At 42.6% G+C, this 25,399-nt stretch overlaps 2 protein-coding genes across 2 annotated transcripts in view; both read right to left on the bottom strand.

Annotated features, from left to right (window-relative positions):
* ISM1 (isthmin 1) overlaps positions 1-24,463 on the bottom strand; it is a 69,667-nt gene extending 45,204 nt beyond the window's left edge. Inside the window, exon 1 of the mRNA XM_019752054.2 lies at positions 23,854-24,463. Coding sequence (XP_019607613.1) covers positions 23,854-23,991 — 138 coding nt within the window. The 5' untranslated portion in view covers positions 23,992-24,463. The remainder of the gene's footprint in view (positions 1-23,853) is intronic.
* Positions 24,462-25,388, bottom strand: LOC109458416 (uncharacterized). The gene is made up of 3 exons (XM_074317348.1): positions 25,382-25,388; positions 24,957-25,345; positions 24,462-24,809 (listed from the first exon to the last, which is right to left on the bottom strand). The coding sequence occupies exons 1-3, from the start codon at positions 25,386-25,388 to the stop codon at positions 24,549-24,551; spliced, it is 657 nt and encodes a 218-aa protein (XP_074173449.1). The 3' UTR covers positions 24,462-24,548.
* Positions 25,389-25,399: the final 11 nt, after the last annotated feature.

The following is a 25,399-nucleotide window of genomic DNA, read 5'->3' as shown; positions in this document are numbered from 1 at the left end:
AAGGCAAAGCTAGATTCTTTCCAGGGCTCATGGACTGACCACATGTACTTGGGGCCCAATGTGTTTAGCCAATCTCACCCAAATATAAACAGCTTTTCCCCCCTATACAAGCAGCTTAAGAAATAACAGCCTTTTCTACCATTTTCATGTTTATCAACTCTCTTCCTTACATCATATACGTTTATCCTGTCTGCCATTTTCATCTCCACATTAAATCCAAAGCCAGTACTATGCTTTGTAGATAAAAATATATTTAATCCATTGCCCGCCCCCTGCCGCCCCACACACCCAAATAGCTGGTAATGCAGAACAGAGAAACATCTGGTAGGATCAAGAGAGTGACATCAAAAGTCATCATGTGACATCCCTTCAGGATATCAGAAGTTGTTACTCTAACACTGGGATTGGGGTGAAGGATGGAGAAAAAAAGTACACTGAAAGGGGAAACACAAGTAGTGTGTTTCACCTGGGAAACCTAACGAGAAGAACACTGGTAGAAATTAGTGTTACAGGACCTGGCTCAAGAGGTAACGTTCAATGGTCTCATGTATTATGAAGTTACTTGCTGAGAAATGATGAAGCATACTTTTACTAAACTTGAGATCCTCCTGAGAGTGACCCCAAAGTAGCATGCCAGGCAAAATGTTACATTAAAAAAATACCTTCCTATGGAGTATAGCCATCTCACTGCTAAGATAAATGGTCCACCAACTTGTCAAAATTATATCACATTTTCCAGTAGATCATGGTGCCTCCAAATCAGTTCACATACCAACTATGCAGTTCATGCTCAGCTTTTTGGGTAACCACCTATTGCTGATTATCAGACCCCCTAATTCAAGTGGAGCAATAAGAAATGTTCTTAAAAGAGAACCAAGTGAAGAAATGCTAGAGAATAAAGGTTTTTGACAAGCCATGTACAAAGAAATATATTAATGTGAATCTGACAGCTATAGTCTCGGTCTCTAAGTAACCCAGTGGCAGTAGCTAATTGCTTCAGCACTTTTGGTCGCTGCCATCACCCACATAGCCCACCTGGAACTTGGAAAATCAAGTTCACACAGTATTTTGGAAACCACAATATTGACACATGATGAACAAGTCATAGAGGAAATTCTGACTCTCTTCAGTATCAGACCCACAAAAGCAAGGCGTTCAGACCATGCCTGTTGTATGAAAGCCACTTTTGCACTGTGGTTAGAGGATTTTATTCTAGGACACACACATCATCCTGAGATAAAAGAGAAACCAGGATCTGACTTCTTTTTAAAAACCACAATTCTTTCCTACTTCACTACCTCATGTCAATACATCTGAGCCTCGGGGCTGTAAGTCACTTCCTGTTGTGGTCAAGTTTCATCTCCTTTATGAAGCTTTCAATACTTTTCACAGTTCCCAGGTGCAAACATGACTTGGCTGAAAGTCATTTTGAATTCAGAGTATTGCCTACAGAGGTCTGGACAGTGGGTTTTGAGAAATAATTACCCCTTTGCCTAAGTCTCTTTTTTAAGTTGCTTCTACACACACACACACACACACACACACACACACACACACACACAGAGACACGTGAAGCACTTTCCTGACAGAAATGCCTGCGGTTTCAGCCAAAGCATCTGGCAAGGTGTCGCACGGGTCACTAGAACTCTCTTGACCTGTGGAGGCCACAAACTGCATGATAACTTCATCACATGGTCAGAAGTGAATCAGGGGCAGCAAGAGACACACAAGGTGACATTTAAAAACTTGTTTCCTGATGATGCCTTTTTGGGTAAGTTAATTTTAATTCACAGAGTAACAAGAAATTGCAGACTCAGGCCCTACTCTTGCACCTGATGCTCTTTTATTCATTTATTTTTAAGAACTCTGTCCTACTCTCTCCTTTCCTCTGGAATAGTAAAACCATAAAAATAAAAAAAATAAATCAAAGAGTAGGACCTTTATTACATGCAGGGGTTGTTGAGCGACTGAATCATTTCATTAAACATCAGGTCAAGTTAGGGGGTTTTACAATGAGAAGAAAAAACCAGATATGAATAGAAAAGCCCAAACTAGTCACTTGCTTCTTAGAGGACTTGGGAGATTGGACAACACCTTGGAACTTGGGAATTTAATTGGGGCTCTGCCATTGTCTGCTGTCAGTAAGTAGGTAAACTTTCTGGGTCTCAGTTTCCTCATCTATAAAATGAAAATAACAGTATCTGCTCTGTCTCCCCGGTTCTAGTGAGGGCATTTTGGGAAGCACAACACTCACTGAAGTATTAGACTTTATTGAACACATACTATATACATGCAAGGGCTACACCACATGCCATGGGGTATAAAGAGAAGGTACCATTCCTGCTCTCAAGACACTTGCTCTGTGTTGGCAGACAGACTGGGTAACAGGGATGTTTTCTACCCCCAGATAATTATATATGAGGAAGAATGCTAGCATCACTTAATGGATGCACAATGTTATGTGGCTTCAGATATGGCCCATGTCCACCTCTGCAGTTCACAGAATAGCTTTTGTGGCCTGCCCAGAATTTTTGAAGCTGGAAAGAGGGAGAAAGGCAGTATTAGCCAAGGGAATGGTCTGGGTGGAGAGAAAAAATAGCATGGGGAGGCCTAGTAAGAGTCCCATTTGGCTGCAAATACAGCTTAGAAAGTAAAGTTGATTCATTCTAGATATGCCGTTCCTCAATACCTGTTTTGAGGCAAGGAATGGGGGGAACCATTGGAAGTTCTTAAGCAGAAGAGGGCAACAATTTTTAAGAAGGTGACTCTGGGTATATATTTTGAATGGACAGGAGAAGAGGGAAACTAGAATTGAAATTAAGGAGATCTGCGAAAGTAAGGACCTAGGTCACCACACCAGACAATTAAGGGGAACTGTCACCAAAGGGACAAACAATAATGGTCAGGTACCTCCGTACGTGTAGTAAGCAGTACAGAAGGCAGCTTCTGAAAGGCTTTCAATGGTCCCATCTCCTGGGATTCACACTTCTGTGCCTTCCCCTTTCTTCGAGTATGGGATAGAGCAAGTAACTTGCTTCTAACAAAAAGGATATGGCAAACGTGATAGGATGTCACCGAGATTAGGTTACAAAAGACCATGGATTTTGTCTCACTTCCTGGCTTTACTCCTTTGTTCTGAAGAAGCCAGTTGCCATATTGGAGCTGCCCTGTAGAGAGGCCCAACAGGGAAGAGCTCTGGGTGCCTCGGGCTAACAGCCTGTGAGAACTTGAATCTTGCCAATAACCAAGTGAACGAACCTGAAAGCCAGCCTTCCCCAGCCCCACCTTGAGATGACAGCAATCCTGTCTGATTAACTCCATCACAGCCTTTGGGAGACGCTAGACCAGGTGTGTCCAGCTAAACTATGCCCAAATCCTGACCCACAGAAATTCTGAGATAATAAATGTCTGCTTTTTTCAGCCTAAATTTTGAAACAAGAGGTAATTCATATAGGGAGGGAGATACTTAACTCACTTGATGATGGTGGAGACAAATGCTTGTTGAGATTACAGTCCCAGAGTCATGGCCCAAAGTTGTGCATATACTTTTTTCTAGGCTTTGTTGATGTTATTAATAGAAACTTTTCATAAAAAGAAACCTCTCTGCCACCTCTTTCTTTCACTGCTTCCTAGAGCTGATTAATAAAACATGACTTGATTTTCAATTTCAAGCAACTCAGGGGGGCATTCCAATAGAAAAACCGGCAGGAAATTAATGCCATACACACCAGGCAAGGCAGATGCTTCTGAATCTGACACTTGGGCGAAACGCACCTTTCCTTTTTACACATCTTACTCTTGTTTGATTTTGCATTGGTAGTTTGCTTTTAGGAGCCTGGGACGGGGGAAATGCTCTCTCAATATAAAAGTGAGTCATCCTACAAACCATTAATGGCACCAAAATACTTGAATGATAGTTAACAAAAACTTAGCAAAGGGATTTTTAAGAAACTGTTTTCTTTTTATTTATGCTTGAATTATGGTGGTATTTAGCAAAGCTAATATCACGCCTGTGAATTGTGGAATACATCTCCATGTGAAACCTTTTAAATATGCCTTTATATGAAAGGTGATTACTTGTAAATAAACTCTTTTCACCGATCTTGCTGTGAGAAAACAAATTATAAAACTGTCTCACCACACAACTTATAGGACTTAAGGACATGTAACATCCAAATAAGTAAACACATTCTGTTTGTAGTAGCTATGGCTGGGTTTTTTTCATACTACATCTTTCCACTGTAGTGGGAAACAGCCTCTGTACTTGAGCTTGACACCTCGGTGAGACTCGTGGTCATCTTAGCAGTGAGAGACTACCACCTGCAAACCTGTCAGAAATCAGCTGTTCTGAATCCAGTCTCCTGCTCATGGAGACTTTTCACTGAGTCTTTGAAAGTGCAAGCAGATCTCTGCACTTAGTCTAAGATTGAGGCAAATTTTCTCTCTGCTTACCTCGCCTGTCTGTGAGTGGAGAAGATAGCAAAGTACACTGTTTGGGTTTGTCCATAAGTGTTACCTTTCTAACCTGCTAATGGGCTCTCTCTTACCTGCAGGTGGCTCAGAGTCTCCATTCAGCTGTGGTAAGAGATGAGGACTCCATTCTGCAAATACAAGGAGCCTCGAGGCTTAGCTCCATTCCACAAAAGCAAACACATCTGGATAATTGAGACGATTATCTCCCCATTCAGATATCCACATATTTTAAGGAAACTGTACTTGCTACTCTAACTGCAGAAATGCTATGAACCCCTAAGTCCAGTATTCCCTATCAATTGGGTTATAACAACTCCTACTCAAACTATGTTTTCCTGATTAGCAGCATCTGGATAAATAGTCATAGTGCAAATAGCTGCTTAGAGGTGATGAATATGGCTCAAAAATCTGGGAAAGCTTAATTTCATCCTTGGGTTTTGGCAATGGGGGAAGGACTATGTTTTCTTTTGACGTGTGTCTTGTATTCTGAGAAGTGATGGGCTGAATGGCAGTTAATAGTCAGTTATTGGTCATGTGATGAGAGATTCCTAGAAATGAGATAGGAAGAAGACAAAGAGCTGAGAGTATAGACCCAAGAGTGGTACACAGAAGTACACACACACAGAGTCCTGAAAGCATAAGCCACATCGAGTCATAAGCAGAGAGGGTTAGCTGTCTACCAAAAATATGTGTGCCTGCTTGAAGGTGGAGGCAACCCTCCAGCCAGGGCATGCATTTCATAGCCACCTTGCATCAAGGTATGATTGATGTGAGCAGAAGTGAAGGGTGTCCCTTCTAAGCTGGAACTGTTAAGAAGACATCAGTCTCCATCATCCTGAGTCTCTGAATGACTGCATGGAACCGACCACTAAGATAGATGAGGATGACAGAAGTTAAATGCTGTGCCCAAGATTACAGCCAGTTAGTGGCAGAGTGGGGACTCAAATTTATGTCTTCTAACTCTCAAGGCAAGAGCTCTTTTCGACAATGGAAAAGGACCTTCTTCTGCCCCAAGTCACTGCAGTCACAGTGATTGAAAGCATGGACTCTGGGATCCAGACAGCCAAGGTTCAAATCCTGCCTCCACCTCTACTAACTGTGACTTTGGCAAGTTACAAAACCTTATTGTGTGAAATAGGGATCATAATAGTGCCTATCATATGGTATTGCTATGAGGATTAAATAAATATTAATCAGATGCTAATGAAAATACTTGCCCCATAGTAAGTGCTATATAAGGTCTGACAAAAACTGGTAGATAAAATCATATGACATCTGTATAACCACCAGCTTCCACCACTCCACACATGAACACTAAGGGAGCTGATGCCTCAGGCCCACCTTGCGATGCCTAAGTAACCCCTACCCCTCATCTGATACCTTTACACCAACCTAAATCATCATTGAAACAAGAACCCAGAGGCCACATGCCATTGAGCAAAGAGTATCACCTCCATTCAAGAGAAACTTAAGACTATTTTCATCATGGTTTATCTAACTGCAATTAAGAAGTCTTCCATGAACATAGGATCTCCACCCCACACTGCTTTGAATGTCTCTAAATTGAACTCAATCTGTTCCCTACTGCCCTCCTAAACCCTTCTTCTACTGGACCTTCTAGGACTTTCACACCATGATAAGCAATCTTCTTTCATTTTTAACCTTTTTTCTAAAATCTCTACAACCTCCTCCTAGATCTTCCTGGTCCCCATAGCTGCTTCCTGCTTCCTTCCCCCACCCCCACCCCCCGCCTCCCTGTCTTTCTGTAAAACAAAACCAAAAAATGATAAAAAACAAACAAAAAAACCCTGCTCCTTTCACGATGATGGATGTTCCAACTGTTATACGGGACTTCTGGTCATTTTCTCTCATTCACTGAAAATTTAAGCTCTGGCTCAGGCTTATTCAGCAGTCTCCTCTGTTACCCTATTTGGTGACTTCAACATCCCTGTACATGGACTTCCGAGCTCCTTGACCTCCTCACCACCACCAACCTTTCCTTCCATTATACTGCAGCAACCCTCTGCCCTTTTGTCAGCAAGTCTCCTATACAAAGTTATTGTCTATGCTGTTAGCTCATTTCCCTTGTTTTCAAACTCATTGAGCGCTCCATTCCACTAACATTTCTCATCAACCTTCAGCGTTTCCTTACTTTTACTTTCCTTCTTACTTGGCACATGTTCCCTTATTATAGCCATCCATTTGCAACTCCCCTCAACTCCCCTTGCCCCCTTCTTGCCCTCTGATCTATTCCATTGGCAAAACCTCAGTTCTGGTTGAACCTAACAATCCAACTTCTCTAGGTTGGTAGCCAAGCAGACAGGTGATGGGAAAAATAAAATAGCTCAATTTAAAAAGCTTTCTCCATTTTAGATGTATGTTCTCAAACCTCAAATGAGTACTCAGTTCTGTTCCAAAATCAACTGCCCTTTCCTCAAAATCTCGTCTTCTCCAGTGTCTAAGATGACTATTTCATATATTTTCTCTCCAGATTGCCTACTCTTCCTCAGCACCCTCACTGTATACGAGTATTCCATTGAAGGAACAGGAACCATTCATCGAATTGTAACTCTCATGTTCCCACCACTGTATCTACACTGCCATCTCAAAGTTTAGGTGCTTGTGATTCCATCTGCCTGATCTGCTCTCCCCCTAGATCTTTGCAGAACTGGCCATAATATCCCCCAGCTTGGGACCTAAGTGTCACTTTTCTACCAAGTCCTTCTTTGGTCACCCTGTTTTAGTAGGTACCCCAGGTAAGCACCCATCACAATCTATAATAACTATTTTATTTATGAATACTTATTGTCAATCTTCCCTTCTAGAATAGAAGCTTGTTCTCTACTGAATCTCCAGTGTCTATCACAGCACCTGCACATAATAGGCTCTCAATACGTAAGTGCTGAATGAATGAATGAATGAATGGACTTGGGCAATGTTTCTATATGGTCAGGCCATGCTCTATACTTACATGTACATTATTTCATTTGTTTGACTGCAACCTGATTGGCTCAGACTTAAAAGAAACACTATTCATGTTCATTTAACTTCCTTTCAAATCCTGTAACTACCTACCAGCAACTGTAATGTCACAGAGTCTGGACATTTCAGATGTACATTTCCTACAATTCTCATCAGCAAAGCAAGAAAGACCATGAAAACTCTTAAAGCTGTTCAGAAATGGGGGGGTTGTGCAGCTTTGTGAAAGCGGACTGGCCTGGGAGTCAGTCAACCTGGGATGAGTAGAATGGTCTTGGGAAATTCCTTTCATTTCTCTGGGTTTTGGATTTCTCATGTACAAAATGAGAAGTTGGGAATCAGTTTTCCAACTTTCCTGCCAACGACAAAATGCTAGTATGTGGTGAGAGTCTGCAACATGCCTTCTAAGCAGAGTACCTGATTGTGGTTGTAAGGATGATGCAGAACTTGGATGAAGCTCTGTTTCAACCTAGTGAGCAGAGCAGGGACCGTGCTTATGGCCACAGACGGTGACTCTTGCATACATGAGCACCTGTCATGTGCTCATGTATCCTGGTGACACAAAAAGCATGCCACTTAGATTGTTAGCACAAAGACACAGAACATTCCAGGGGCACAGCCACAGCAGTTCTCCTGCAAGCATCCACCTTTTCTTGAATCTCAAGATTCAAGCCACAGATGGCTTCCTGAGCTTGCTCCAGGCTGAACAGTTGGGGTTTTGCAGGTCCAGAGTTTTTCTTCTAAAGGGAGTCTGTATAACCTACAGACAGCTTCCTGCCGTTTGAGCAGGCTCCATCACACTGGCAGGTTTCCACAGCACTTCTATTTACACCACATCCTAAGTAGCATGAAGAACTCCAACCCAAAGGAACAACAGACACACACAAGAGCCCTCAAAGTAAAGTAAATTGAGTTAATGGTTTGAGCAATCTTGGAGCAACCATTTAGAGGCCCACAGAAAAGATGTCCTTAATTAGAAGGTAGTTCTTTGAAGCTATGATTCCATTTTTGTTTTCCCCTCTGTTCATATCCCATCCTTCATTCATGTTAGGAAGGTGCACAATTCCACCCTTATTTTGGGCCATATCATTCTGTAATTGAGTTCACTGGGTCTGGTCAGGCCCACTTCCCTTCTCCTTTCCCCGCCTTCCCTCACTTCTGAGCAACTTTAAGGCCAAGAACATTGGTGTTCCTTTTTGGGTTATCCTAGAGCTTAGCATTGGGCCCGCCTTGGAGAAAAAGCAGTGAAAGAACCATTGTGGGGCATGGGAAACGCACTGGACTGCACTTCAGGGCAGTGAGGCCAGTGAGAGAACTTGGAACTCATTATGGGGAGCCCGGATCTCATTATTTCTGCACACTGTTCAATATTCAGAGTCACTCTCCTTGCAATTCCACTGCTTCTCCAAATATTCCCAGTTTCTTCCAGTCAATGCTTATTCTCATTTATAGGTGAGATTTATCTCATTTCATAGGTATCTCTTGGATTGAGTGTTTTGCCTTCATCAAAATCTTGGCAGGAAAATCACAGCTGTTTCACGTAGTAGGTGTGTCTTCCTACATGTGCCAGCAAGGGGAGTAGAAAGGAAAAGATCTACGTAATAGTTAGCCTTTTCCAGCAAAGTGTGGAGTGCTGAAACTTTTTGAGAGTAATAGATTAAACAGAAGTAGAATCTACGAGCCAGGATAACTTGGCCACTCTTTAAAATGTTTTATCCCCTGCGGGTTGATTCATTGCTGTAATAAGTGACTGCATATTAAAAGGATCATTTTGGATTGTTCAGTTTTGAGCAGGCTGGTAATTTTCATTGCAGATGCCTCTTTCTCCACTACTTGGGTCAGACTCCAAGTTCAGCCAAAGACATCCTTGATATTATAAGTAACTGTACTTCTATTCTGTAGAACTATTTTCTGACAGTCATCAAAACAACTCTGTTCTTTTCTCACTCAGTTTTACTATCTGTAAATGCTAGTAACTTCCTGAGATTTCCACACCAGGGTATGTGAAGGAATGCTGCCCATGTGGATGGATATTGGGGGACTGCATATAACTGATCCAGGAGCTTAGTTTGGCCTCACTCTATAATTAATGTTTACTCAACAAAGGGCAACCCCAAAGAAGTTAATGAATAATAGGATATGAACTTCACCATTTTGCCTTCTGGTTTGAAGTAGATCGCCTCTCATTAATGATTTTCCCAAGAACTTGCAGAGCTCAGGGAAAGGGTTGGAGCATAAAAATATAACTCAATTAGTCTAAAAAAGTCACCATGTTGAATAGAAAGCTTTCAGACCAATGGCTAGACTTTTAGGAGTGTTTGGACACACGTAACCACAGTGATGGAATGCCCATCTCACAGTACTCTCAAAGGTATTTTTATTATTATTTTAAGTTATTGCTTCTCTTCATTGTACACAATGTCCTATAAAGAAGATATATGTCCACCATTGAGCTTTGAAAGATGACCATGGGGCCAGTTCCATTTAAAGGGAATGAAGTCAAGCAGTAAATTTGCTGGTCACTCTTTTCATATGGACTGTATCTTAGCCAGCAGTTGGTCTTTGATGTTGTAACAATAGCACTGGGCCTCAGAGGCAGAGGAGGGTCCCCATAATCGAAACTAGTCCACATTCATTAAAATTTGGAGATCAGTGTGTAGGGTAGCGCACATCAGGGAACACCGAGAGCAGGCTCCAGGGCCACAAGTTCTCTCTACCAGTGCAAAATGACCATCTCTTCTGCACTGTCTACACTGCCTCCTGCATTCTTTACTATATTTTTAACTGAAGCATGACATACATACAGAAAAATGCACATATATAACTATAGTTCAGTGGGATTTCACAAACTGAACACACCTGTGTAACCAACACTCAGGTCAAGAAACAGAACACTACCAGTGCCCCAGATGGTCCCTTCGTACTCCCTCTAGTCCCTTCCTTCACAATGGTCACCAGTGTCTTCTCTTTCAACAGCACAGATGACTTTTTTCTGGTTATGCACTTTACATAAACAGGATTATCTGGCATAAACTTGTTTGTGCCTGGTTTCCTTCATTCAACGTCACATGTGTGAAGTTGTACCTGTTGCTTGCTGTTGTCATTTGTTCCTTCCCAGTATGTGCACTTACTGCATTATTGTTCATTCTCCTGTTGATGGGCATTTCTGCCATTTCCAGTTTGGGGCTACTTTAAATAGTGCTGTTATGAGCATTCTTTTTCAGGTCTCTGAGTGCATAGATGAATACATTTTCGTTGGTGCTATACCCAGGGTGGGATTGCTGCATCAGAGGGTACATATATACCCTGTTTTAGTAGTTACTTTGGAAAAACAATTTTCCAAAGTGTTCATATCAGTTTACATTTCCGATAGGTGCTCCGCATTCTTGCCAATACTTGGTATCTTCCGTTTTTGTTTTTGCTTTCTTTTTCATTTTGTCATTCGGATGGGATAATGGGATAATATAGTGATTTGACATTTTCAGTGGTAATACATTTTTTTGGGGAGGTTATTTTTTCCTTTCTATTTTAGTTACTTATCCAGTCAGTGCTCAATTCTGTGGCAGTCACCAAATTAATAACCTATTCGGATAGTTAAAATGACAATGGTCCCAACTCAACATTTGGAGTGCAAAGGGAGAAGAGAGAGGGTGCTATAGAATGCACCCAAAGAATGAAACAGCCTATCACAAACCAAAACAAACTAAACAAAGGATAAAATCCACTGGGGGTGCAGGGCAGTCAGGAACTGACTGGAACCAGAGTGGTCCATAAACTGGTTAGATATTGGCAATGTAATGCCATAACTAAAAAAGGAAGTTTGAAACTACTCCAACTATGGAAAACGTTTAAAAAACTCTGGCCACTTGTTCTTCGGAAGACCTTGAGGAAATTGACTTTGAGAAACACTGAGGAAAGGGAAAATCTGACTAGTCACACAGATGACATTCTTTTGGCCAGCAACTGTAATTAAAAAGTAGAATATACAGCTCACAGCGCTTGTGGAACTCCTGTCCCCAGGCATGTCCTGTTTCTCTTGTTATGTCTGGGAAAGGTAGGTAGGAAAGGGTGCCCCTTCATCAGCAAAAGTGGTTGCAGGCTTAAATTGTTAAAGCTCTGTGAGTGATGAATAACATATTTGCAGGCACAGTTCCATCCGTCCCATGAAGCACATGATTTTTGAGCAGTTGACACTATATAAGGGAGACCATTCAGAAGGAAGATGGAAAGAGATGGACATGTGTACCTTGACTCAGAAACAACCTTTGGTGGGTGGAACCCTGTGCTGACAGAGCAATCCATGGCCTTTTCCAGCTCTAATTTCTCAGAGGAGGCAGAATCCTTTGGGCCCCACCTTTCTTCTCAGCCTGACTCTGGTGCAGAGCCAGGCTGAGCAGCTCCACAACACAGGACTACATAATGGTTGGGTCACACTGGAAATGCTCAGTACATTCACCGGGCATATGCTTCCCGGACATGGCCTCTTGATAGATAGTGTGGAAAAGGGGATTCTGCTTAGCCTGGAGGCCATCTGCTTCCCCAGTCTCTTCTCTCGAGCTGCCCCTGATCTTTCTTTTCCTTCTCCTACATGGGAGAAGAAGCCAAGAAGAGCCGTTTAGAAGCATCATGGATTGGCATGAGGCAGAATGTGTGTCAGCCACATGGAGACGGCATCAGTTCTGTGATGTTTCCCTCCACATGAGGTACTCAGAACAATCAGATGTTAAATCTTGATTTCCTGACATTTTTCTGCCTCAGTTTCTTCAGCTGCAAAATAGAGATAATCCCCACCAGGCTATGATGAAAATTCAAAGTGTAAATACATACAAAGTTCTTACAGCAGTTCCTGGCACAGAACGAATGCTCAGTGCCAGCTTTTGTATCATCATCAACATCAATTTTAAAGATAAACCTCAAAAATTAGTAGAATTATCCCACTAGGATATCTATTCTTAGACATGAAAAATGAAATGCAGAAAATTGAAGTGACTCGCCCAAGGTCACACAGCTCTGTAATACCAACATCTGCGAGTTAAACCATTCCTATGCCCCAAGGACAGTCCTCACAACATTGTAACCTCTCAGCAATATAGCTGTTATTCCCATTTTACTGAACAGGACACAGAAGAACAGAGAAGTGTGAGACCTTTGCCTAAGGACACCCACATAAGTGAGAAGCAGAAGTGGAATTGACACAAATCCAAGCCCATGCCTTTGACCCTTCTGTTGGGCCTTGTGATTAGTTTTGGCTGATTAGATGCTAATGGTATGACCCAAGCAACAGCTGAAGTGTGCTGTCCATTTGGGCTCCCCTCTGCCTTTCTGTGCTTTCTCATCACCATGATAGAAATGCATGACAGATAGCCTGCCAGTTGCAGAAGTATGGGAAGCACATGGAAGACATCCAGACCCAACACACAGCTTGGAGCCTAGTCTGCCTAGACGTACTGAATGCCAGCTGACCCACAGACCCATGAGCATGAGAATACATGCTTATTCTTACAGGCCACTGAGTTTTGAGGTAGTTTGTCGTACAGCATAATTGGGCAATAGCTAAATAATACCTGACCTGTATTGAGTGCTTTCTGGGATTGTAACTTACAAAAAAGCATGCATCGTCACCAGCGCTCCTGTGGTACCGTATGATTAGCCTGGGGCCCTTGTTAAAATGCAAATCCTGACTCAGTAGTTCTGGGTGGGGTCTGAGATTTTCATTTCCTAAGGAGCTCCCAGGAGATACTGCTGCCACTGCTTCACAGACCACACTCTGGGTGCAAGGGCAGAGAAGTCATCCTGAGCGTCTCACCCATATCTCTGGGCCACGACAGCATCTGGCGAACATCAGGGAAGTGGATGGGCCACCTTCTGTGTAAAGGAAGGACAATCCTTGCTCTCCTGTGAGAATCCTGTGAGGGACTAATAATCTGCACTATTCTAATGGTCAGTGTGGCCAGGAGGGCAGCTCATGTTAACATTTCCTCAGCCCTTGCCCTGGGCTAAGGATTAAAATCACCTGAGATCTCCCCATTTTTATTTTTGTCCCTTCTACTTCCTGGAATTTGCAGGTTCTTAGCAATAAACCTGGCTTCCAATTCATTTTGGACTTATAACCAATATCATATTTCTAAGTCACAATGTAATTGGGAGCCCAGACAGGAGATACAAAATCTATATTTGGTTTTCTTCATTTCCAGTCAGGGGACATGGGGACAGGAAGATGAAGGGACCTTACAGAGGAAACAGAGTCCTCTACTGGGACACCTTTCCAACCTGTGTTTTTGCCTAGCACCTAACTTTCCTTCCACCACCACCATGACCACCATCACCTGGAAAACTGAGCCCCATGAGACTTTCGTACTTCGGGCATCCTAAAAAGATAGGAGAATTCTTTCCAAGGAGATAGTATCTTCTCTCCTTCCTTTAGTTCTTCGTGATATATCGTAGCTCACACATCTATGTTTTAACTGTAGGGAGGTATAATCCTGGGACTCAACTTCCAAATTCTCTGAAGCTTTCTAAGTGATGTCCCTGGGTTGTTGTAGATTCTAAACACGTTATGTGAGTGCTTTAAAAAGATTTCCACAATTTCCTAATAAGCTAAACACACACCTACCATATGACCCAGGCATTCTGCTCCTAAGTATTCACACAAGAGAAATGAAAGCATATGTTTCTGCAAAGACATACCCGAATGTTCATAGCTCTTTATTTTAATAGGCCCAAATTAAACACAACCTAAATGTGCTTCAGTGGATGAATGGATAAGCATATCTTATATACATACAACGGAATACTAATTGACAATAAAAAGGGTCAAACTCTTCATGCACAAAACAACATAGATGAATCTCAGAATCATTATGGTGAGCAAAGAAGCTCACTCTATTGTACTGTGATTCTGTATGATTTTACTTATAAAAAAATCTAGTAAATGCAAAAACTAATCTATAGTGACAAGGCAGATCCATGGTAGCCTGGAGCTAGCTGGAGAATGAGGGTGGAATCACAAAGGAGCACTAAGAAACTTTTGGAGACAACAGATTTATTCAACACCTTGATAGTGGTGGTGGTTTCACAGGTGTCAAACTCACCTGATTTTTCACTTTAAATATGTAATTCCAGTTACATGTATGTCAATTATACCTCAATAAAGTTGTATTTAAAAAAAATAACACAACTGCCATTTTCACCTTCATTCTCTCCTCATCTCTATCTCTAAGAGGTAGCTGGGAACCAAGACATGTTTTATTTGTTTCATTGGCATTGGCATGGATATTCTATCTGGATGCCTGAGGGAGTAAGTTAACACCTGAGGGGCCTATCACATCATTTCCAGCTTCCCTGCATCCTTCATATGGCTTACAGCCACACCTTGTTATTTTTGAAAATAGAGATGTAGTGTCCAGCAGGAAATGGTCTTTTGCATTCACAGTCTACCTTCCTTTTCCTAGGTCACTCCTGCTGAACATCTGGGGATTGAGGTGTCCCAAACTGTAGGTCTGGCAGCCCAGGGCTCCAAACTTAAAGACAGAAATCTTCTATTCCATTGGTCCTACAGCACTGTCCCTTCCAGGGGGGACTGTGGTGTTGCTTTCTTACAGAGGTACATCAGTCACAGTCATCTATACAAGATGACTCATGTGAGGACAGAGTCCCAGAGAGCAGTTTCCAGGCTTTCGACCTCACGTGGAACGGTGCTGGCTCAGGTAGTAAATAGCCATCAACTGTGATTGGATGGCCATCAGCTGTGGCTAGCTGGCCATCAGCTGTAACCAGTGAGCCATTGGTCACCGATATAACTGCCATGGCTGAGCTAGCAAGCGCGGATTGCAGAAGGGCGCGGATTGCACTTAGCAAGTGAAGTTGGTTGACAAAGAAGCGGACAGCAGTTTGTGGATCGTGGCTCCTGTTTTCTGTGTCTCCAACCCAGCCACCAGTGGGAATATAGTGGTATGACTCCCCTATCTGTGGCTCCATGGGTGTTCCTTTTTGGCCTCACCATATCCTGCGTTCTTGTACGGGGAGCGGGACTAGAGACCCCGCATAACACCCTGCATGACAACTCGGTTTACTGACTGAAATGTGTATGGGTCAGACTAACAGGAAGAAGGGATAGTTAACTTTCTGTTTTTACTTCTACTCATTTTACGGAAACAACTTTGCAGTGACACATGCTGGTCTGTGCTTGGGGAGTTGATGTGAAGCTATATTTATCAAGGCATCATAGCCTCTGCCTTTTTCAGGCATTAGATGACAATCCCACATACCTTTGACGACTTCCCATTGCTGCTCATCCTACCCCCTAAAATAACAAACAAGCACGGGATCAGGCTGTCAGGAGAAAAACAACTAGTTATCTCTCTAAACACCAGCAATTTGTAGCCTTTGCCTAGGCCTGGACTTTCTTATTCCTACAATTTTGGAATTCTCCTCTTCCCAGCTGCTCTGGGAGAGCCCGACATGGCTTGATTCCATTGCTGCCCATGGTACATTCCTGTTGAGGTTAACAGACTTCATCTTTGTGAACGACAAAGAGTCAGCAGGTGCCTCATGGAAGCTCTGTCTGTGCCTTTCCTACACCGTCGCTACCTAGAGAAGTGAGCAGTGCTTCCTTTAGTTTGGGTTCTCCAAGAAGCAAACCGTGAAACAAAGAATAAGTAGTATATCTGGGAGATGAGCCCAAGAATCTGGTGGGGGCAAGAGGAAAGAAGGCGGGGAAGGGAAAGAGCCATAAGGTTGTGTTATCAAGCCAATGACTACGGCAGGTAGCGGGTGCTTAGTCCCCAGAGGAATGCTGGGCACTGGCGTGTTGACATTATTAGCATGGTACTCCATCTAACCTATGGACTGATATATCACAAAAATAAGTTAAGCTTTATATCTTTTATGTTCATGGCTTCTTATGAAATTCTTATGGAAGGAGAGTACAGACATGGTTTAAATAAAATGCAAAATGAGATCTATTTTTTTTTTCTTTCTCAATAATACACTCCCCTTGCTGTTTCTTAAACTCACTGCATATAATCCTGGGCATTAAACTGATGCTCCTATCCTATCCCCTAATTAACCATCTGTCTTTTGGGGGATGCGTATAGACAGAAGGACATTCTTAGCTGCCACTAAAGAAAGGGGCTTCATCACCATCCTTTTCTTTATGAATCATAATATCATGAGCCAAGAATTGCAGAAGAAAGATATTCTCAGAAGATGAAAGAGACACAAGAGAACCACAGAAACCACTAAAAAATTGTAAGATAAAACCAATGAAGACAAGTTAAAGAAACTGAAATGACTGAAGCTGGAAAAGACATAGGAACTATTAAATAATAATCTTCAAGTCCTGCACGAGGTGTTTCTTGGAAAAAAGAAAAAAGAGGAGAGTCACCTGCTCAAAAATACTGGGGTGGGGGGGAAACAAATATGAAATTAAGATTTAACATAAAAGACTTAAAGAACACATCACAGGAAGAATGTTCTGACATTAAAGGTTATAAAAAATAATAATACATGTATAACATACAGAAAACAGTTGTGGGATTCTTTCCTTTGGGGGCTTTAAAACCAAGATAGATTCTTCTTCACTGAATAGATAGTTCTCACGACCTCTGAGGTTGTCCCCCAACCTCAAAGATCAATGTCTGTTAGAACATGGTTGGAAGAAAATGAGTGAAGGAGCTGCACAAATAATAGAACTTTCTTTTGGTTTGTATATAGGAAAATAAAATTAAGAAATAAAATTATAGTGTCTCAGTTCAAGGTGTTGGATTAAGCATTCTTGTTTACTTCTTTTCACTCTCCAAATTCTCCTGAAGAGGCAGACAAAATATAAAAATAAATCCACAACATAAGTGGTAAACTGAGAGGGGGTCACCTACAGAAGAAGGAATGATTTCTGGTAGGTATGGACTAGTAACCAATTAAAAGTGAAACTACAAAGTTGAGAAAGTAAAAGAAAGATCTCTAAAAAAGTGAATTTCCCTTGAAGAATTTCCATAATAATATCAAAAATAGAGACTGTGTCAGTTTCACTACTAGGTGTTTACTCACAAGAAATGAAAACACATGTGCACAGAAAGCCTGTACAAGAATATTAACATGGTCTTAGTCATAATATCCAAAGTAATGGAAACAACCCAAATGTCCATCAATAGTGGAATTGGTAAATAAATTGTGGTATAGACATACAATAGAATACCACTCAGTGATAAAAAGGAAATCGACTTATATACACAACAACATAAATGATTTTCAAAAACATTATATAGAACAAATGAAGCCAGACACATCAAAAATATGTACAGTATGATTCCATCTACATGAAGATGTGAAACAGGCAAAATTAATCTATGGTGATAGGAGTCAGACATTGTTTGTCTCTGAGAGGAGTGAACTGCCTACGAAGGAGCTCTAGAAAGCTTTCCGTGATGATGGGGATGTTCTATATCCTAATGATAATGGCAGCTACACGGGCATATGCAATTGTTAAAAATGGAACTGAGCCTTTAAGACCCTTTCATTTTATTGTATGTAAATTATTCATTATTAATAAAACTTTTAAAAATGCAAGAAGAGAGAGAAGAAAGAGGAGAAGGAGGAAGAGGATGACAAGTGGAGGAAGAAGGGAAGATGAAGAGAAGGGAAGGGAAAGAAAGGGAAAGGAAAAGAAGAGAGGAGAAGAGAGGAGAGGAGAGGAGAGGAGAGGAGAGGAGAGGAGAGGAGAGGAGAGAAGAGAGGCTACAGAAGCTAGGAGAAAAGGGTGAGGACAGGAAACTGATTAAAGAGTGGAAGAGCTAGCTTTGGGGTTGCAAAAGCTAGAAGGAAGATTGAGCCACAACATAAAACACATTAAACAAAAACCACAAAGATAAAATATGAAAGAAAAAATTAAGAGACATGGAAGATAGATCTTTAAATTCCAATATTAGATTTAAACTCTAATAGGAGTTCCAGAAGGAGAGTACATGGATATTGGAAATAAACAAAGGAATTACTAAAGAAATTTTCTCAAGCTAAAGACAAACTTGAGGCTTTAGACTGAAAGGGTCCACCAAGTGCTGAACAGGACTAATAACTAAAGCCCTAAATCTAAACACAAACTGATGAAATTTCTGAACATTATGAATAAAGAGACAAATCCGAAAAACTTCCAGTTATTTTAAATCACCTACCAAAAAAATAAAATAAAAAAAAACAGCATCAGACTTCTCACTGAAATGCGAGATGGTGTTTCAAAATCAGATTATAGCTTTAAAATTCTAAGGGGAAACAAGATTGAACATAGCCAACTACCAAATTAGCATATAAGTGTGAGAACCAAATAAGGATATGTTTAAAAATTTAGGCTCTCAGAGACTTTACAATAAAACCTTTCTGAAAGAACTTTTTGAGAATGTATTCCAGCAAAATAGAAGATGAAAATATGAGCTTCAAGAAGCAGCAGCAGCAGGTAAATAAATAAATAAATCTTATAATTAAGTCTAAATATTTTTTGGGAGCACAGCAAAGTTTCTAAGAAATTATTCCTAAGATAGCTATAATGAATAAAAAAGAGAATGAAAGACAGAAAGAAGAAAAGAAAGAAAGAAAAAGGAATAATCTAGCACTAAATATTCAGATAATGCGATTAAAATTTGAGCGATGTGAGAGATAAAAAAGCATGTCAGAATATTGTTTCTCGCCCCCCAAGAGGTTAAGATTTCAAATACTTACTGATTTTCAGCATTGATAGAAAAATGTAAGTTCAAATCTGTTAAAATGTTAAGAGTGACAGAAATAGAACACTTTCAAAACTTGAAGAAAAATGAACAAAATAAATATTTAAATATTTATTAAATGTTTAATTGCCAAGATCTAATAGAGCACTTAGCATGCATTCAGTGTTTTAATACTTACAACAACACTAGGAAGTAAGTACTATATGTCTATTTTACAGATGAGAAAATTTAGACATAGGCTAAGTCTCTTGCCAAAGGCCACACAAATAAGTTGGAGGGTGGGAGGCAATATAAAAATTGGGAATTTGAGAACACCAAATTAAAAAATATATATTTTCAAATCTATCAGTAATCACAAAAAAACATAAATGGGTTAAATTCATTGATGTAATGCATAGAAAAAGAAAATTTAGCTATTGGTTATTAATAAGACAGTAAATGCCTGTCTTATTAATAACCAAAGAAAGTTTAAAAATAAAGGTTGGAAAAAGACACCCAACAAATGCAAAAATTAAAAAAAAGAAACAAAACAGTAGTTATAATACTGATATCAAGCAAGAAACATGTTTCAGACAAAAGTCAATAAAAAGATAAATAAGAAATTTTGCCTTCATAATAATTAACCATAAAAAAGGACATTTTATGTCCTAACACCATAGATTCTGCTTTAAACAAGTGAAACAAAAATTAGTGGGATAACAAGGAGAACCAGACAAATCTAAAAAGGTAGGGTAAAATACAATTAAGTAGTTTGAGGAATCAACAGATAAATACACAATAAATAAATCAAGACTTGGAGGATTTTCATAATGTAATTAACCATCTTGATCTGATAGGTCTTATAAAGATATATAAGACTTTGTACATCATAAAGAATATGAAGTCATCAAATATTTGCAAAATATGATTGTACTATGTACAAACTTTATACTGATAAAGTTGAAATTCAGTTAAAATGTATGGTTTTCTGGGAAAACATAAATGATTAAAATTGACTAAAGAAAATTTATATTATTTTAATAGACTATTGACACTGGAATAATGTGGAATGTCAATCAGAAATCTCAACCAAAGGGGTACCACGCCCAGAGATTGTTGAATTCCAACAATCACATAAGAAACAGATAACTTTTACTAAAGTACTACAGTGAAAAAATGAAAAGATTTTCAACTCATACCATGAAACTGTAATGGTACTGAAGTGGATATTGCTAGCTGTCATGCACCAACAGAGAAAACTGTAAGCATGTATAGCTTTCCTAGATTCCAGAACTAACAAAGTAGAGAATATAGCAGAAAATAAAACACTATTCACAACAGTAATCAAACCTGGAAGATAGCTTGTAAAAAGAAATGTGAAAAAAAGATGAAGAGAACTATAAACATGTGCTCAAAAAATAAATAGATACCTATAGAATGTCTTGAATGGGAGCACTAAAAATTAAAAAGTTCTCAACGCTTCTCAACTAACCAAAAAATTATAAGCAATTCTCATTAAAATCTCAATGAATTCTTAAAAATAATTCCAAAGTCTGTTTGCAAGAAGACATTTTATAAAAATTTCTAAGACAGATATTTTTAAAATGAAAGCAAATTTGCCCTATTATACTTTGAAGCTACATTAAATGAAGCTAGTGTGGTATTAGTACATGAATAGACAAATGAAAGTCAAGAAACAGAGTTATGTATATCTGAAAATTTTAGTATGTTATAAAAGTGTTACTTTGTATCAATGAATGTAAAATGGAGTGTTTAAGAAATATGATAGAACAAGTGACTATTCACTTGGATAAAAACCAAAGTTGTATTTTTATCTTAAACGTTAAACCTACAAATAACTTCAAAGTAGATTGTAATCTTAAACAAACAAAATAAATAAAACTAAAACTGTTAGAATAGAATATATTTGAAGATTTTGACAATCTTTATTTGAGGAAAACTTTCTTAAATAAGGCCAGAAAACCAAAAGTCATAAGGGAAAGGATTCAGAGTTGATTGTTATTTAAAACAAAAAGTTTCTGCATGACCAAAGGCAGCATAAACAATGTTAAAAGATGAGTGGAAGAGTGGTCCAAACATTTACAAAGTACATGAGACAAAGGTCAACATGATAGACATTTTGCAAAGACGGCAACAATAATTCCTCCCACCCCTTCCCACATTCTTTGCAATGTTACTTTGCTGGTGCTCCCATCAAGAGCAGCCTATTTCCTGTCCCCTAGAATCAGAGCTGACCCAGTGATTTGTTTCGCCACTAGAATGTGGCTGAACTGACATTGTACAAGCTCATCAAAAGGCCTTGCAACTTCTGCTTTTACTCTTGAGTTCACCATGTAAAGACAAGCAGGCTAAATCCTCCTTGAGGATTAAAGACTATATGGAGAGAGAGCCAAGGTGACAGCCAGCACCAACCATCAGACAAAGGAGTGAGGTCATCTTGGACTGTCTAGCTTATGTCAAGAAAGAATATAGCATTCACAGTTTTGTTTTCAAATACACCTGCTACTAGCAATTTCACTTGCTGGGGCCTGAAAACAACAGGATAATTAATAAATGTCTTTTGCAGATCTCCTCACTTGGTGGAACATACATTCTCCACTTGAATCATAATAACTTTGGGGAGTGAGAGGGCCCATGAAATAACTTTAGTCAGGAAGAATATAAAACTTTTATAATAACAAATTACAAAAGAGAGTAAAATTATGAACTAAACTGTTAAACTCATCATGTTTCCTGTATAAGCACATTGAGTGGATAGAATAACAACGCTATTGTAAGATAAACTGAAGCTGGTGGATCAGCAGCTACTTGGGACCCAAGTTATTCCTAGGAGCATTGCTTTTTCTAAATCCCTCATTTCTTTTGCTCTTTTGGGGCAATTCTTCAGCCCAAGGCCCTTTTGAGAATTTAATCCACTTCCCTTTGCAGTTGCCACTTCCACCAGCTGCTTCTCTCATTACCTTACTGTTCAGGCAGAAAAGGCCAGCCCCAGGTTATTCTAATGATAGCAAACACCTCATAAAGAAATCTGCCAAATTTACTTTTCCATAGAACATCATTTTTACAGCTTTTCATGAGTCCATGAGGAAAGAAAGCATCATGTATAAAATATGACTTCCAGAAATCTTGAAGATATTAAGAATTATTCCTACATGTTAGACTAGTGGGTATAACACAATTTACAGAATGGTGGTATCTTCCATTTCCCCAAAGGAATCCCATCAATCTGTCACTGTACCTGTTTGCCCACAGAAGATGAGAGGACCCCACAAAGTTAGGACATTTTCAGAAATGTCCCAAATTTAAAAGAACTTTAGGCTCCGGAGTGTATACTTCTCCATTCCTGGTTTTGCATTTTTGTGCCAAGGGTCACCTTGCTTTAGTCTGTAACACCCTGGCAGAGAGAAAACGTGGTGTAATTAATCAAGAGTTTGGAATGTGTGAACTTTGGCAAATTTCTTAACCTCTCTGTACCTCATTTATTTTTTGCATCTGTAAAGGGGAGATATTAATAATATAGAACCTCATTAAATCAGTTAAAGCACTTAAAACAGTAGCACATAGTAAGCACTGTTTGGAAGTGTTGAAGTGAATTCTCTCTTTAACAGTCAAGTTTTTTGCGCAACAAGTTACATAAAGATGTGAAACTGAATTAGCAGAGACAATGATTGTAAAGCCCTTTGGAGCAATAAGTAATACTTATGTCGATATTGAAGAGCAAAGAGTTTTAGAGGGGCGGTTTGAGATGTTAGGAGCCAGAGAATTTCCACTGCTTTCTGAGAGAATCCCTGCGGATTTTTACCCATGCCCCAAACTGACAGTTGTCACACTCCTAGACCCAAGGAAAAGCGCTTGTCAAGGTAGAGGCGGGAAATCCTTACCTGGGCAACATTTTATTAGGAAAGGGGAACTCAACTTTTGTATGACGCCCACTACACCTCCCCAGTCGCGACCGCCGCTCCCCCCGGGCTTGGAGCTGAAATTGATCATTAGAACCGCATTCCCAAGGCGACCTTCAACTCTGGCAGAGCACTAGGAAGAAGTCTTTGCTGTAAGTTTTAAAGCCCCAGGTGATCACGGCCCAAAGCACTGCAGGTGCCTTGACTCCGCGCCCTCCCCTTGACCAATACCACACTCGGGAGCCTACGGTGAGGCCCAGGAGGGACACCGAAGGCACCAGGACCGCGTGGGAAAACAGTGTCCGGTCATTCTCCTCGGAAAATTATTTCCTGACCTTTGCGTTTCTGAAGGGGCAGACTAACCAGGACTCTTCCTCCCAAACCCAGTTTGGGGACGTTATCCTATAGTTAAAGACTACTTCCGCCTCTCACCCCCAGTAACATTACTTGGCCTCCAAAGGGCAACCAATGCCTGGCAGAATCCCAAAGCAAACACATACATGCTCCACACATCCTCCGCCCATCCCACGCCTCGCTCTCCCAAGTACCTGACTTGTGCTAGAACTAGAGGAGCGCGGCCGCCAGACCTCCGAACCAGGCCCAGCCTCCGGGCACACACCCCCGCTCCGCCTCTGCCTAAGACCGGCTGCCCCGGCAAAACTGCTGCCGAAACAGTTGCACTTCGGTGGGGCGGGGGACTAGCCTCCTCGCATCCATCAGGCGCGAGCTCAGCACCCCGCCACCCGGGTCCCGCTGCCACGCGCGCCCCTCTCCAGCGACGCACTCACCTGCAGCTGGGTCCGGCTGGCGTTGCCCGCGGCGGCGTCCGGCCCGTCTGCGGTCCCCGAACCCCGCAGCACGGTGATGTGCAGCGTGAGCAGCAGTAGACCCAGCAGCAGCAGCAGCTCGGCCGCCAGGCGCACCATCCTCTTGAGGCGCGCGGCTTTAGGACCCGGCGCGGCGTGCGGCGGCGGCGGCGGTGGCGCCGGGGGAGGAGGAGTCGGAGCCCGGGAGCCCGGCAGCGCGGCTCCCGCCTCGGCCCCCGCCGGGGCCCCGCTCCCTGGGCCCGCGGAGCTGGCGCTGGGCGCCGCGGGACGCGCCGGGCCGGGGGAGCAGGAGCCACCGCCGCCACCGCCGCCGCCGCAACCGCCGCCGCCACCGCACCACGGCGGAGCCACGGCGGGGCCGGGGGCGTCCAAGCCGGCTGCGGAGCAAGCCCCGGCGCTCCCCGGCGGCGGCGGCGGAGTCGGGGAGCTGCCCCGGACCCGGGCCGGGCCGGAGACCACCCTGCGGGCAGGGGGCAGCGGGGGCGGCGGCGGGGCGGGCGCAGCCGAGCCCCCGAGCGCACATGGGCGCCCCAGATGTGGCCGCGGCGCCGCAGCTGGAGCAGGAGCGGCCGCCAGAGGAGCGCGGGGAGAAGGAGGAGGAAGAGAAGGAGGAGGAGGAGGAGAGGAGGAGGAGGAGGAGGAGGAGGAGGAGGGCTTCAGTGGCGGCCCGGAGTTACCTCCACGCTGGGCTCCCCCGCCCTGAGCCACTCACCCGACGAGCCACCTCCCCTCCTCCCTGCGCTCCTTCGGGCCGCGGGCTGCGCGCTGCAGAGTGCTAGGGTGAGCCGGCTCCAGATGGGGGCCCCGGGCACACGGGGATTGTCACTGTTTGTAGGTGACCTGGACGGCCCTCCGAGGTCCGCGTCCGCCTGCCAGGCTGTGCCAAGTGCGCGCCACCGCTGCCGAGGTCGCTGTGGCTGGTGAGGGCACAGCCCTTAGGCGCACTGAAGTTCGGGACCGTGGGTGGTTGGGGGTATCTGGGCGAGTTTAGAAACCTTTATTGACAAAGTGGAGTTGGAGTTGTGATGGAGAACGGAGAGGGCGCGGGCAAGCCAGGTGTCTACCTGCGACCGTGCCGCCCCGCCTGAAGCTGGCGTGCGTGTGTAAGAGGGGGAAGATAAAAGGTCGTTCCAGAAGGGTCTTGACACTTGCTCCTGGACGGTGGGCCGCCCGCCTCCTGAGCTCCGCTGCTCACACACCCGAGCCGCCCTGTAGAGCCTGGGAAGGGAGGTGAGTCCGATTCGCTGGACGTGGGTCTGATCCAGTGCGCAGGTGTCGCCGCGGGAAGCTGCTGGGCCAGGTGCCCGAGGCTCAGGCGCGCACAACGCTGGTGGGGTACTGGGGGTCAATCTCAGCTCTGGTAGACGCGGGTCGGGGAGCTCATCCCGGAGGCGCCGCTCCGGGAGGGGACCTGGGGGCTGCAGTCGCACAGCCGCCGCTCCTGGGCCACCGCCTCATGACCGCGCTGCAGCCTCGGGCTCCCGCTCGCCGCTCATGCCTTGCAGGG

Source organism: Rhinolophus sinicus, linkage group LG13 (assembly GCF_036562045.2).
Source record: "Rhinolophus sinicus isolate RSC01 linkage group LG13, ASM3656204v1, whole genome shotgun sequence".
In the NCBI taxonomy this organism is placed as follows: Eukaryota; Metazoa; Chordata; class Mammalia; order Chiroptera; family Rhinolophidae; genus Rhinolophus; species Rhinolophus sinicus.
Note: the sequence above shows the minus strand (reverse complement) of the source record. Positions and strands in the feature narration are given on the sequence as shown.

Coding starts and splice junctions, on each gene's coding strand:
- LOC109458416 (XM_074317348.1), bottom strand. Junction 24,810..24,956: donor GCGGGGCGGCACGGTCGCAG/GTAGACACCTGG, acceptor TGCCCTCACCAG/CCACAGCGACCTCGGCAGCG.